This window comes from Mustela nivalis (assembly GCF_964662115.1).
Source record: "Mustela nivalis genome assembly, chromosome: 9".
In the NCBI taxonomy this organism is placed as follows: domain Eukaryota; kingdom Metazoa; phylum Chordata; class Mammalia; order Carnivora; family Mustelidae; genus Mustela; species Mustela nivalis.
The window spans coordinates 24,503,752-24,517,495 of NC_139028.1; the positions used below are offsets into that span (position 1 = coordinate 24,503,752).

A 13,744-nucleotide genomic window follows, 5' to 3' on the forward strand; every position below is an offset into this window, starting at 1 on the left:
TACCTTGGGTGTGCCTCAGCAGTTCTCACTGCAGGAGTAGTATCTCGCAGTTCAGAGAGGGTCTGGATCCTCAAGCTGAATTTAGGATTAAGGTGGGTCCCCTTCACTCCTTGAGGGTCTGTCCCTCCTTCTCACAGTGACAAGCTGTACAGGCTTGGAGATTTGGAGCAGGTGCGGAATGCAGGCTGAACGGACTCGTGAATATGTCCATTTTGCAGCCACGGTAGGCTGGCTCCGTGCTGGGTCACCCTGCAGCGTCACAAGCAAGCCCCTGAACCAGGCCCTGGGTTATGCACAGGTATTCCCGTGTGCAAGGAACCCGGTATAACTACATACTCGTCGGGACATGGCAAGTCCCTTGTCAGACATACCCTCGCTGTACTGCCTCTGTGCAGGCGGCACAAGTGACTGTGCTCAATGCCCGAGCAGTTTAGCTTGATCCTGGGTAGTGTTGGGCTGCGGCCACTTCAGGTACGTTTTGATGCCCAGAGTAGTAGAAACCATGTGAGTTTCACAATGGGGGCGGGTTCATCCGGCTCCTGATTTGCCGGCTGCCGCGTTCTGCGCGTTCAGAGCGAATTTTCTTTGGCTCCGGGCTGTCCCTCGGAGGTGGGGATGCGACGGGGGCCCGAGGAGGTGGTCCCAGGGCCGGACGCGACCCGGGGCTGCTGCAGTCGGGGAAGGAGACCCGCCGCGGTTTAGGACGACCTCGACGCGACCCGGGACAGGAGGCAACGAACTCCGGGGAAGACGAGCGAGCCCCAGCCCAACTCTCGATTGCCGCAGGGCGGACGACGCGGTGCGCCCGCCGGCGGGCATGGGGACGCACCCCAGCGGGCGCTCGCTGCCTTGACCTCCCCATCCCCGCGCGGGGGAGGGGCCCGAGCGGCGCCGAGGCCGCCGAGCGCGGAAAGTGCGCGAAGCGGACGCCGCTGCGAGCCGCACACGTGACGGCGCCGCGCCGAGCCGAGCGGGACCCGGCGGCGGCGGCTGCGGCGGCGGCGGCGGCGGCGGGCGCAGCGGGGCGGCCCCGAGCGGCGCGGGCGGCCTGGAGTCCCGGGAGCGGCGCGCGCGGCCCCAGCCCAGCCGCCGTCCCGGCCTCGCGCTGCACATTCTCTCCTGGCGGCGGCGCCACCTGCGGCAGCGTTCGCCCGAACATGGCGACACGGAGCAGCAGGAGGGAGTCGCGACTCCCCTTCCTATTCACCCTGGTCGCGCTGCTGCCGCCCGGGGCTCTGTGCGAGGTGTGGACGCAGACGCTGCCCGGCGGCCGCGCGCCCCTGCCCCAGGACCGGGGCTTCCGCGTGGTGCAGGGCGAGCCGCGCGAGCTGCGGCTGTGGGCGCGCGGGGGGCCCCGGGGGGCGGACGAGAAGCCGCTCCGGAGGAGACGGAGCGCTGCCCTGCAGCCGGAGCCCATCAAGGTGTACGGACAGGTGAGCGGCCGGCCACCCACCCGCCTCCCCCCAGCTCTCTCTTCTCCCCGCACTTCCTCAGCCCCGCATCCATCCTCCGCGGCCGCCTCCCAGGTGCCGGCGCCCCTGGGGACTTCCCGGCTTGCGTTTGTGTCCCCGTGTCCCCCCCACCCCCCCGCAGGAGTGTGACCGTTCGCACTTGAATTGCATTCATCTTTCCTTCTTCCTGTCGATTTTAGCAAACGTCTTCCAGGTAATTCGCGGGGTGCAGTGCCCATTTCCGCAGGGTGTGTGCACACCCGTGTAGTTTCCAGCAGGTAGAGGAGGGGTGCAGCTGCATGTTACATGTGGGTGAAAAACCGGGTTTCTTTAGTGGGCCGTCAGTTGGCAGTGGAGGCGAGAGCAGCCTGCAGTTGCAGTATACTTACACACGGAGCAATGAGGGGAGGGGGACTCCATGCCCACCGTTTTTACCCACAGTTAAGGTGGGCAAACCTGAAAGCGTGACTTTCTTGCTCTGCCCAGAGCAAGAGGAGTGTGTGTGTGTGTGCGTGTTTGTAAGGGCTGGATTTTGTTGTTGTTTGTTGGGGGAGGGAGGGTCTGTCCTTTCTTTCCACCTTCCCTTTGGAGATACTGACTTTATTTTTGGATAAGAATATTAACTCATGGCCCTTAGGGATTTGAGACTGCAAGAATTTGGTGGGCATTGTTATTCAGCAAATGATTTATTTCTGTCCAGGCAATGGGCTTATTAGATCATGAGTAACATGAATTTCACTTTTATGGCCAGACTTACTGCTAGGAATAGCAGACCGAGTTTGTGGGTTAGTATCAGCATTGGCAAAATTAATTTGACCCTGTTATTGCCTCATGAGACTCCTAGCCCTGTGGTTAAGGTTGACATCAGCAAAACTAGAAGGTCAGTGGGGAAGAAGTGGGACCAGAGGAGATGGTAAATGACCCGGTTTCTAGAGTCAAAATGTTCCCATTTAAAGCAGAAGTTAAAAGGTTAGTGTGAATTCTGCCCCTCTTCACTGATTCTCTTTAGCCATTTCTTCAGGAAACATAGAGAGTTAAATATTCAACCCTTAGAGCCAGGATGGACCTTATAAACCATCTCACTGATTGTGCCATTTTGTTGATGACCAAATGCTGGCTGGGAAAAGTGAAATGACTGGCCCAAGGTCACATGGGGCAGGGTTGCCTGCTGTTTAGTTTTTGTTGGCATCATCTCAGTGACCTTTGGGTGATCAAATAGTTGCCCTCTCTTTATACAATGCTCCCTAAATAATTCTTTTCTAAAATAAAAAATATATGGCTCTTAAGGGGGTAGGGGCTGGTGGTATGGGTGGGAGCACTTGACTTGCATCTACTACCAGGCCCTGGGAAGATCGTGTGCAGAGTAGTGTGTAAACTGCTGTGGGCCAAGGCTGCTGGGGCCTGCCTGCCGGCTCCGTTTGTGTGTGGGTCCTGACCTTCTTCCCCTCTGCACCCTCATGAGAGACTTCTTTTTGTATGTGGAAAAGAAGACAGCAAGGTCATCATTCTCGACTGGGTCAGCAGCATCCTGGTGTTGAGTAGGGGAGGGAAAGAGAGACTGCCTTGTTCACGGAGCCTTCCTGGCCATCCAACTCTGCTGTGGGCTTGAGTCAGCTCTCTGGGGGCTGGGAGCAGGAGGGAGGGAACGGAGTCAATTCTTCCTGGAGCCCAGGTCCCCAGCAGCTGTAGCCTTGGCTAAGGGTAGAGCATCCCAGTCTGAACAGTATACGTCCAGGTACCATTTCTTCCTTGGGTTTGATTTGTGAACCAGCCCGATTGAGTTTGGTTCAGCTGAAGGATGGAGAGCTAGCTGTTGAACCAGTAATGAGGAATTCCTACCAAGAGTGAAGGCCCAGGGCAGTGTTTTCTCTGAGGGCCCAAGATTAATAAAAGAGGCATTAATTTGAATCTTCAAGGATCTCAGTTAGATAGAAGGAAGAACTTCCTGGTCCTGGGCTTTCTGCCAAACACATCCGACAAATCCCCTTTAGGCTGCAGGTGCAGGAGTCAGGGACTCCAAGAGGGATGGTGTGCCCCTCTTGGAGCTCTCTTTGGAATGACCTCTCTAGCAAGGGTGACCATTTGCCTCTGTTTTCTCTGGGACAGACCTAGTTGATAAGTTGTCCCTGCTGCTTACGAAAGCGCTGTCCTCACTCTTACATGTCAGAACGCAAAGTAGAAATCATATGGCCATTCTGCTTCTAGCTCTAAGCCACATTCCATTTCATCCCCTCTCCGCTTTCACTTTTTAAAACCTGAGGAATTGCAATGTTCTCCAGTCGTATCGCTTGAAGGGAGTGTGGCTGTAAATAGAGATGCGCGTGTGAAGGGCGGAGGAGCGAGGGAGGGGAATTTTTCATCCCTGCTTTCAGAAAGTTTACAGTTTAAGGCACAGATAGAGCAGGTGCGGCTGTAGACACGTGCTGGACGGGCCCAAACACACAGGCACAATAGAGGGGAGTTATGGCTCTGTAGTCGGGCTTTAGAGGGTAGTGTGATACGGGAGGGCACCGGAGATGGTGGGATAAGGTCAGTGGGCTCAGGCACTCTGCAGCTTCTTGCCCTCTGACCTTTGAGTGAGGTTAAGAGGATGCCTGGCAACACAGATTAGGGCTGGAGGCAGAGGCTGTCTGATCGAAGAAGCTGGAGGGGTGACATTAAGGCCACCAGCTTCGGGAAGGGCTTTTGCAGGGGGATAGCTGCCTGCTGCTGAGAAGGAGCCCGGTGTAGGCATGTCGGTTCTTTTTCTTCGGCTCCACTAACCTACGGAGTAAACCAGGCATGGTTCTTGTGATCGTTTTTATCTTCATGTTCTCTAATGTGGGGGACTGGCTTCTGCCACGATTCCTTGCGGACATGTTTATAATAATAAAGTCTGGTAAGAGTAGTGAACACACATTGCTATGAGATATTAGGACTTTTCTGCCCAAGTTCAGGGGTTAGAAGTTGAGCCCCTTCTAAAGGGGGCGGAGTCCAAGAAGGGGGATTCCCTACTTCTTGCCACACGGAGTTTCTTTTCTGACTTTGTGTTCACTCCATCCCTCTGTAGCATCATGTTTGCTTTTCCTCAGCCTGAGATGGTCTTCCCCACTCCTGTGTTGGCTTGCAGAACCCCTGTTCCCTTCTTTGGCAGCCAAAGAACACCTCCTAGGATTGCCGGGCTCTAGTGGGAAGAGTTCTTTTGAGCTTGGTTACAGCACTAACAGCCTCGTGTCATAATTGCTTGTTTGTCTCATCTCTCTCTGCTCCTTGAGGGCATGGATCAAGCCTTGTTCTTCTGTGTGACTGGCACTGGGGAGGCCGTTAGTGAATAATCTGTGGACTGACTGCCCACTTGGAAGAAGAGAAGCCTGGAGGGTAGGAAGCACATGCAAGTTACAGAAAAGGTATTTATAAGAAGGACCATGGTGAACCCCCAGACAGAGTGAAAATGAGTTGGTTCTCTCGGAGGTGAGGATAGGGGAGTCCTGATTTTGCTGTGCTGTCCTGAGGGTTATTTTGAATAAAGAACTGGGATTCTGTTGTACAGAATCCTCCCTTTTAGGGCCATCCTGGTATTGCTAATGGTATTGTTTTGGGGAAAAATCCTTTGGAATGAAGCGCAAAGCCTAACAGGATTTACAGGTTTGTTTTCCTTCCAGTGAGCTCTCTCTTCATAATTCCTGCTTTTTTAGAGGCCAGAAGTATTCAGTGTCCTGATTTGAGACTGAAAAATAAAGTGTCTATTACAGCACGAGGCCCTGGGACAAAGAGCCTCCTTTGGGGATGAAATACCATGTAGCTTTAGATCTTTCTCGAGGAGATTCTTACATGATACACTTGCTTGGGGAAGAATTGGCTGGTTGATTCTGAAGGTAGGATGCCTGACCTGTTTGCTTCCAGAAGATGAGAAGGCAAAGCATGTGCTGTTTCACATTGGCTTCTACGTAGGTGAGGAGTTGCTGGGCATGTTGGGTTGGCTCGGTAAAGAACGTGACCTTGAAAAACTTCCCGGTTCCACTTGGCGTCTCTTCTTGCTGCGTGGGGGCTCTTTGCTCAGTCTCTGGCTACCATTTAGTTTAATCAGGAGCTTGTACGTCTTGGGGGATGGTGGGCAGAGGCTGTGAGAGGTGATGGGGGAGGGGTGAGGGGATGGCAGATGTAAACAAATGTAACGAAAAGGCGAAAAGGCGTCCAACATGTCTATTTAGCCTTCGGGAGGTAATACATGTCTGCAAGATAAAATATGTATGAGAATACGGTGAGAAGTAAATTGCCCTCCCTCTCGTGTCCTCTGTTTATGTGTTTCCTCTTCTCAGTTGGCACCTGCTATCCTCTGTTTCTCTGCATGTCTTTCCAGAAACATTCTACGCATGTAATGGCACAGAGGTGCGGAAAATTCGGAATTGGTAAGATCAGTGCATTCCGTGATCCGTAGCCACTGACAGCATGAATGATGAGGTTAACTCTTGCTCCACGATGTGTTTGTGGCATTCGGCTGTCAAAAGTAGGGAGTTACGTGAAGTGTCCTAGAGTAGGGGGGCTTGTTTCTTTCCCTCCAGGCCTGGGAAGGAAGACGGCTTCTCATCGCACTTCGAGGCTTCCTGCAGGCCGGGAGAGCCACCTCATGGCCCTGGTTCTGGAGCAGGCTGCTGGAGAGCAGTTCCCTAGAGGCGAAGAGCCCAGGTCTGTGAAAATGTCAGAACCAAGAGGCCACGGATCTTGCTTTGAACTTGTGTTCCTTTTGGGAATGGTTTCTTTATAGTCTGTAAAATAAAGTTAATGGTATGTGTAGTCGATGGCTTTGAGACCTGGGATCCAGGAGGCCGATCCTAACCACAACTCGTGTCCCAAAGCCAAAGGCTGATGTCGTCGGGTCCTTTCATTGTCGTACTTTTGGTCTGTTCCTCCTTAAAGATGACAGCCGTCTTCGCGTCATCCTCGTGTCATCCCAGAGCCACAGACGGACGGAGTCAGCCGTGTCCTGTCCACCAGAGCGGACAGACAGGAACATTCTAACGATCTGGAGGGGAGGTTTAATCCAAAAGGGAACCTCGTTGCCTTTGCCGCGTATTTTTAGCCATTTTATTAAAGCACCAGTTTACTTTCCTGATTAAATTTGGCTTAGGTGAATATTAAAATGAGCTTGCGTTCTTCGAGCAGCCGATCTGTGAAATGGCTGGTGGACATGCGTTCAGGGAAGTCTGTTTGGCATTTAGAATTTCCGACAGTACTTCAGATGTGGGTAATGGAGAGTTTGCTGCGCAGAAATGGATTCAAGCTGAAGTATTACACTAACTTTTCCTCCATTTTTAAAGATTTAGTTGTGGTGGAAAGGGAAGGGGAGCTCACTACATTTTGGTTTGAGTGTTTGCGGCTTAGTATTTCTTTAGACGTGGTCTGGCTTGGGACACCAGGGTGGCTCAGTGGGTTAAAGCCTCTGCCTTCGGCACAGGTCATGATCTCAGGGTCCTGGGATCTAGCCCCACATCAGGCTCTCTGCTCAGCAGAGAACCTGCTTCCCCTCTCTTTCTCTCTCTGCCTACTTGTGATCTCTGTCTATCAAATAAATAAATAAAATCTTTAAAAAAAAAAAAAAGTGGTCTGGGCTGCTAAGGGTGAGGTATTTTCTTTGTCGAGCGCAAAACCTTCCTACGTATCCTGTAGGGGCACCCAAATCCATTGGCAACAGGGCATATTCAGTCCAGCCACGTAGATGCAAAAATCAATTTCCCTCAGTTTAAAATGAGCCACAGTTAATTTCGACCTAATTTATTGGTTTATCGACCTGTGGACCTAGGGCCTTCGAAGAAGTGCCACGGGCTGCCTTCTAGCATTGAAGTGGCTGAGAATGCTATAAATCAGGAAGGCAGGGTCGGTGCTGCTCAGCTTCAAGATCTGGGTTGCTCCTACCTTATTGTGAGCACCCCCTCTCAGGTTTTTTATTATCCCACGAGGAATGGTCTGCGCGCTTTGGGGTGGATCCCATAAAAACAGGACTTCATAACAATCAGGACTGCCGTGGGGAGTTAAAAATGAGCACAGCATTCTGTTACCCACTGGGTCGATGTTAATAAGAATGGTGACCTCCACAATCGTATCACTGCTGCCGGCCAAGAGCGGAAAGACCCGGTCTTCCTGGGCTCATGGCAGGTCTTCTAACACAGCCTTCTCTGCTGTTCCGGAGACGCTCTCTGTCTGTGTGGCCCAGCGTGTCCACGAGTACATATGGCAGTGGGGGACTTGAAACGGGGCCGGGACGACGGAAGAATTCAATTTATTTTCTTTCACTTAATTTTAATGAATTTAAATATAAGTGGAAATGGCCACATGTGGCCGTGGGCTGCTGTGTTGGAAGGCATAGCTTTAATGAGTGGCGGGTGGCCTGCTTTTTCCAGTGTTGGGCACCCTCTGCTTTGCCTGGGAGAGACACTGAATTTGCAGCAGAGGCCTGTGTATGTTCCCCCCGAAAAACAGCTGGGCTAAAGCAAGAGTTGAGGGCTGCAGTCTGTAGCCAGGTTTCCGTGGCTGTGGACTGCCTGGGCAGGTGTTTGGAAACAGTGGCCTCTCCTGCATAGGTCGGAATGCATCAGTGGCCGTGGACGATCAGGGGGTTGCAGTATTTATCTGGTTGGCAGTGGCGTGGGGGGGGGAACCTCTGCACGGTTGCCTCTTTCCATCAGTCACTTGGGTGATGATAAAGACTGGTCTCTGTGCCTTCACTTTTTTTTTTTTTAAGATTTTATTTATTTATTTGCCAGGGGGAGAGAGAGAATGTGTGTACGAGAGAGCCCAAGCAGGCAGTAGGCTTGATGCAGGGCTTGATCCCAGGACCTGAGCCGAAGGCAGATGCTTAACCGACGGAGCCCCCCCACGGGCGCCCCTGTGCCTTCACTTTTGATGTGGCCTCACACACACAGCTCCCTTGGATCAGGCTTTGCTGGCGCGGTGCATAGGCCCGCACGTCTGTTGAGCAGTGCGTGGTGTAAACAGTGCCTCAACCCTGGAGCTGTCTCCTCCCGCCCCTGCCCTCCGCTTCCTGCACGCTTCCTGACTCCCTGCAGTGGAGCTGGCTCTGTCTGTCATCCCCGGGACCCTGCAGGCTGACATGAAGACAAACAGCGCGGGCCTGGCCGTGTGGCCTTCATCACTGCACGGAGCCTCCCCCACCACCCCCGCCCCCTTCCTGGCTGGCCCCGTAGTTTAGCATGCCGCTGCTGTTGCCGCTGCTGCAAGCTCCTGGCTCGGAAAATCGGGACCCTTCACGATGATTTATCTCTAGTCCCCTGAATTAGATTAAAAACACAGCTACAAATTCTCAGAAAGGCAGGCTGATGTGATTATGTCCCAAATCTGAGTGGCAGACAAGGGCAATAAAAAGATGTACTTATGTCATAGGCATTTTGGGCCGGGTGGGGGCCAATGTGCTGTGTGTATTTCCCCCCCCCCCCCCTTATTTGGGGTTTTAAATGAAGAAAGTGAGTAATATTGCTTCTGTTGCTTAGAAAGGAGACTAACCTATGTAGTAGAAACTTTCTTTCCCTGAGTAACTATGAATCGAAGTGGGGAAGGGGGTTAGGGTGATAGTCATGTTATGTAGATGTGGATTTGAGCTATTGAGTATTTCCTGATGGGGCACTTAAGACTCTAGTTGGTACGGGGGTGAGATCCATTTTACTCTGGTGGACTGGGAAGCTTAGTAGTGTTTTGATGACATTTTGAACTCCTAGGAAACCTCTCTGTCCAGAAGAAATCGGGAAAAGTTGGGAGGATCTCATTGAGCTTGGAGGGCTGGGGTTCAAAGCAGCCTTGGGTCAAAGGCTACTTTTGGAGGCTGTCACTGTAGACACTCAAGTGGGTGCCATTGAGATGGGTCATGGGGGGAGGGGAGGCGAGGTCCAGAGAGTAGAGGAACCGGTTTCCCATTAGCCCAGCCGTTCCACATGGGTCGGCCTGGGGACCTGGGAAGAAAGGCCGGTGCTGGCCGGCCCAGGGATCCCCACAGAAGACCCCGCTGATGGCAGGGCGTGAGGACTGCGTGGAGGAGGGCGCGTGGCCTGGGAAACTGTGCAAGTGTTTGGGGAGACTCGAAGTGTTTGAAAGCCTTCTTTGCAGAATGGGAGGCTGGGCCCCCGGGCCTTACCTCCTCTGTATATCTTTAATCCCCTGAAGCTCTCTCACTGAGAAGTCTAAAAAGAATCCTGCAGCTCACTGTGCACGAGGCTCGCTGGATTGGGCAAGGCATCCGCCCGGCTGCTGGTGGTGATGGAAGGGTTCTTGTACAAACGAGGCTGGGACTCTTCAGAGAAGACAGATGAAGGAGGATTGTAGGCTCGGATGGGGTGAGAGGCTGGTCTGCTCTGAGCTGGGGGGTTGAGCTAGCAGTGGGGGTGCGGCAGGGAGGCTTCTAGCAGGCACCTTGACCTCCTGCAGCTCTGAGAGCATCCTGTGTTACCGGGGAATCAGCCATGTTGTTGGGTGGCATGGGCTCTGCCTCCATTAGCTTCCCTCAGTGTGGTAAGGAAGCCACCAAGAAGGTGAGGGCTCGATGCAGGATTTAAATGTGTTCCTTTGGGGCAAGGAAAGCGCTAGAAATCAGTGCCCCCCCCCCCAACCCGTGCGCGGGAGCCTCAGGTACCCCTGAGGCCTCTAGCTTCCAGCCCTGGTGGAAAACGTTCATTTTTCACATGGAGTTGTTTTGTGAAGAATGGCTTCTTCTGGTGTAAATGACGGGCCACCAACAGAAGGTGTTTTGAAGTTCGTGAAACCTGTTCACAGGTAACCCCTCACTGGCTGCTTCTCACAGTCCCATAAATTCAGGAAGGTAAGAATTACCCTCCTCGTTTCACAGACGGGTATTTCGAGGCTCCAAAAAGACGTCGCCCCGTACCGAAGGCTTTGCAGCTAACGAGTCTTGGAGACCAAGACTCAAACCCAGGCCTGTGGCTCGTCTCCAGTGGCCTGTGGTGCGTTTGCCTCTCGTAAATATGACAGTGAATGCTTTGCTTTCAGCCAGGGACCCACAGCCTGGGTGCTGTGAACTCTCTTTTCCCCCTTGAAAGCCTAGAGCTCTCCCATAATTCTTCCCTCCCCTTGGCTCTCCTGGCTGTATTTATTTTCTTGTAACTTTTCAAATCTGACAGTCCCCATGTCTCCCCTGTTCCTGGCCTTTGCTCTGCTCTCGTCTGGGTCCAGTCTTTCTCCTTCATCGCATTTTCTCTAACTCGTCTCCCTTTTTCCTGTGGTACCTGCTGTAGGTCATGTCTTCACAGTCTTTGGGGCAGTCACACCCTCTCCCCCACACGAAGTTATGCCCCTGGCCCCAGAAATCCTGTTTCCTAACACCTAGCATGGTGTCTGCTGTATAGTAAGGGCTCCGTATGTATTTATGAATGAACGAGGGCGGTGTACTGTTTATGGTGAAACGGCGGGCCCACAGAGGAAGGGCAAAGAGAGTGTGTGCGGTGCAGCCTGCAGAGCTCTTGGAAATGGCCTGGGTTCGCAGGAGCATCCTCATTTGAGGCTAACCCTGGCCTAGGTGCTCAGCAGCCAATTAACAAAGCCCACTTTGGGGCTTGCCGTCGCCTCCAGCTGTCTGCCCTGCTCTGGGGTCTGGCGGGACAGCACCTCTAACTCTTTCTTTGGGCTTAACCTTTATCTGCAAAATAGTGGACATTGGTTTAGATGTTCTCGGAGGTTCCTTCTGGTCCGATGTTTTCTTCTTTTTCTTACTTACCAACTGGTAAATGAAGGGGTGATTGTTTTCATGACAGGGTTTTTTTTTTCCCAGGTTCTTTTTAATAGGGGGTCCTCCCACAAGAGCAAAGCTGCTATTTGCTCAATGACAAAGGGGGGTTCTTCAGGAGGGGTGCCACCTACAGAGGTCAGGGGTGGCTAGATTCTGCTTGCCGAGGATCGATCAAAAATAAAGGTAGCTCTCTCTGGACTGGTGTCGTGAGTCCGTGAAAATAGGATTCTTACCCTTTTGGGAGAGAGAAAGCGAAAGACATCCATCTGCTTACCTACCTACCTACCTGTCTTCCAAGGACAGCTCATGACTATGGTTAAGGAGATGGTGGTGAAATGCTCCGTTTTATCATCCGTGCTCATCCTCTCTTTGTTGGCTCATCTGTAGAATGGGCAGCCCGAGTTAGTGAAAGAGGTGTGTGGGTGAAGCAGCTCCTGCAGACCCAAGACCCAAGTCAGGTGCTCCAGCAGCCTGTCCCTGAGCAGGCGCTGTCTGCAGGGAGTTCTTAAACTAGATTTTAGCTCTTCTTCAGAGGTGGAGAGCCCAGCGAGGGTAATGGTTTGCTAAATATAGTGAAGACACTGTCCTGAATGGGGACACGGAGGGGCCGTTTGCCTACCTAGCATTTAGGTCGTGCAAATGGATGGTCTGAGAAAACCTTGTTCTCCTTGGACCTGGGGAGTCTATCTTTGGTTTCCTGAGCCTGTCCTGACATTCAGAGGCTTCAGCAGCTGCCTCTGTCCTCACAATTGAAGGACGCGGTACGTGTTTTCTATTTCGTTGCAGAATTTTTAAAAACACTTCTTCGTGTTTCCCTGCTAGTGAGGGAGGCAGAGGAACGAACCAGACCGCCTTGTTTGTCCTCCTCGTTCTGGTGAGAAGCTGTGCAGGCAAGGGAAGGACCGCAGGATGTGGGTGTCTAGGACATCCTGATCTTCGGGTTTGACTGATTCTCAAGAGGCGATGGCAGAAGAAATGAATGGTGAGGACGTGGGGCCTGTTCCATTAAGGACCCCATCCTCCTGAGTAAACCTCAATCGACTCTACAGACTTTGACAGTTTTATTATAAATATCTCATCACCGGTCAGACTTGCAACACCGCGTTCCCCGAGGCGTGCTCTGCACACCCTTGACAAGGGGAGAATTTATTTCAGAGCCTCCAAGAGTGCCTGGCACCCAGTAGGCCTCAGTGCCTTCGTCAGTAAGCGAATGCCTGAGCCATCAGTCCCTCCATACGACAAGCAATTTATTTGTGCTCCCTTCTATTTATAACAACCCCGAGCTTGGGGCTTGGGTGGCAGCAGATTCTTTTTCTCACTCTAAATAATGAGGCAAATCATTTAACCTCTTTAGAACACCAGGGGGGCTGAGAGATAGCGTGGGGGTGGCCCGGACCGAGCTGTGTTCAGAGTGAGGCTGGGGCTGGAAGGGGGTGCTGGCCCAGAGCTTGTGGCCGTTTCTGCAGCCGGGGACCAGGGGCCAGCGAACGGGGACCGGGAGGCCCGCGGGGACGCCGCGGCTCTGCAGATGCTGCTGACAGCCTTTGAAGGATGGCTTTGGCCAGAGACCCACTCCTCAGCCCGTCTCCTCTGTGACTCATTCGGGCTACATATTTTGGTAGCGGGAAGACTGAGATGAAAGACACCGTTCTTCAGAGCGGGAGCTCCTTGGTATTAGACGAACACCTCAGAAGTGTGATCTTCTTGACAGGTCACAGAAACAGGCTTTAAAAAAAATTATTTTAAAGGATTTTTAAAAATTTTATTTATTTGGCAGAGAGAGAGATCACAAGCAGGCAGAGAGAGAGGGGGAAGCAGGCTCCCTGCTGAGCAGAGAGCTCGATGCGGGGCTCGATCCCAGGACTCTGGGATCATGACCTGAGCCGAAGGCAGAGGCTTAACCCACTGAGCTGCCCAGGCGCCCCTAAAAAATTTTTTGATGCAAAATTCACATAACATTCACCACTTTGACTTGAATAGTGCAGTGGCTTTTAGTTCAATCTCGGTGTTGGGCAGTCACCCCCCCCCCCAGTTCCATCACTCTAAAATAAAACCTGTCACTTGTGCAGGGGTGACTCCCTAGGTCCCTTTGACCCCAGTCCCTGGCAACCACCAGTCTGCTTTCCATCCATAAGGATTTATTGATTCTGGATCTTTCATGTATGGACTCAGGCAGTCTTGTGACCTTTGGCGTCTGGTTTCTTTCAATGGCGGACTGTTTTTTGAGGTTTGTCTAAGGTGTGGCATGTATCAGATCATGGAGTTTTAACAACTACCCCAGATACCCAAAGACGGCCTCTCCCCAAAAGAGCGGGTTTCCCGGCTACCTCTGGTTGGATCCGAGGGCCTGCTGGTAGGAAGGGGAATGGACTAGATTCACTGCTCCCCAGAGAAGGTGCATTACAGACACCCGGAGCGTCTCTTTTAAACAACAGGAATTATGGAAAGTCCCCCCACCCCCCTCATCAGAGAGGGATCTAAATCAGCATCTCTGGGGTTGTTCTCTGGGCTGGGTTTGGGTGACCTCTGGGGGCATTAACGACCTGCCGGTGACCAGCTGAGGCTT

The 13,744-nt window shown here is 52.6% G+C and overlaps 1 protein-coding gene across 1 annotated transcript in view; it reads left to right on the top strand.

Moving 5' to 3' along the window:
• Nucleotides 1-572: 572 nt before the first annotated feature.
• Nucleotides 573-13,744, top strand: part of SORL1 (sortilin related receptor 1) — a 151,298-nt gene continuing 138,126 nt past the window's right edge. The window contains exon 1 of the mRNA XM_082683701.1: nt 573-1,433. Within this exon, the coding sequence (XP_082539827.1) occupies nt 1,158-1,433 (276 nt within the window). The 5' untranslated portion in view covers nt 573-1,157. The remainder of the gene's footprint in view (nt 1,434-13,744) is intronic.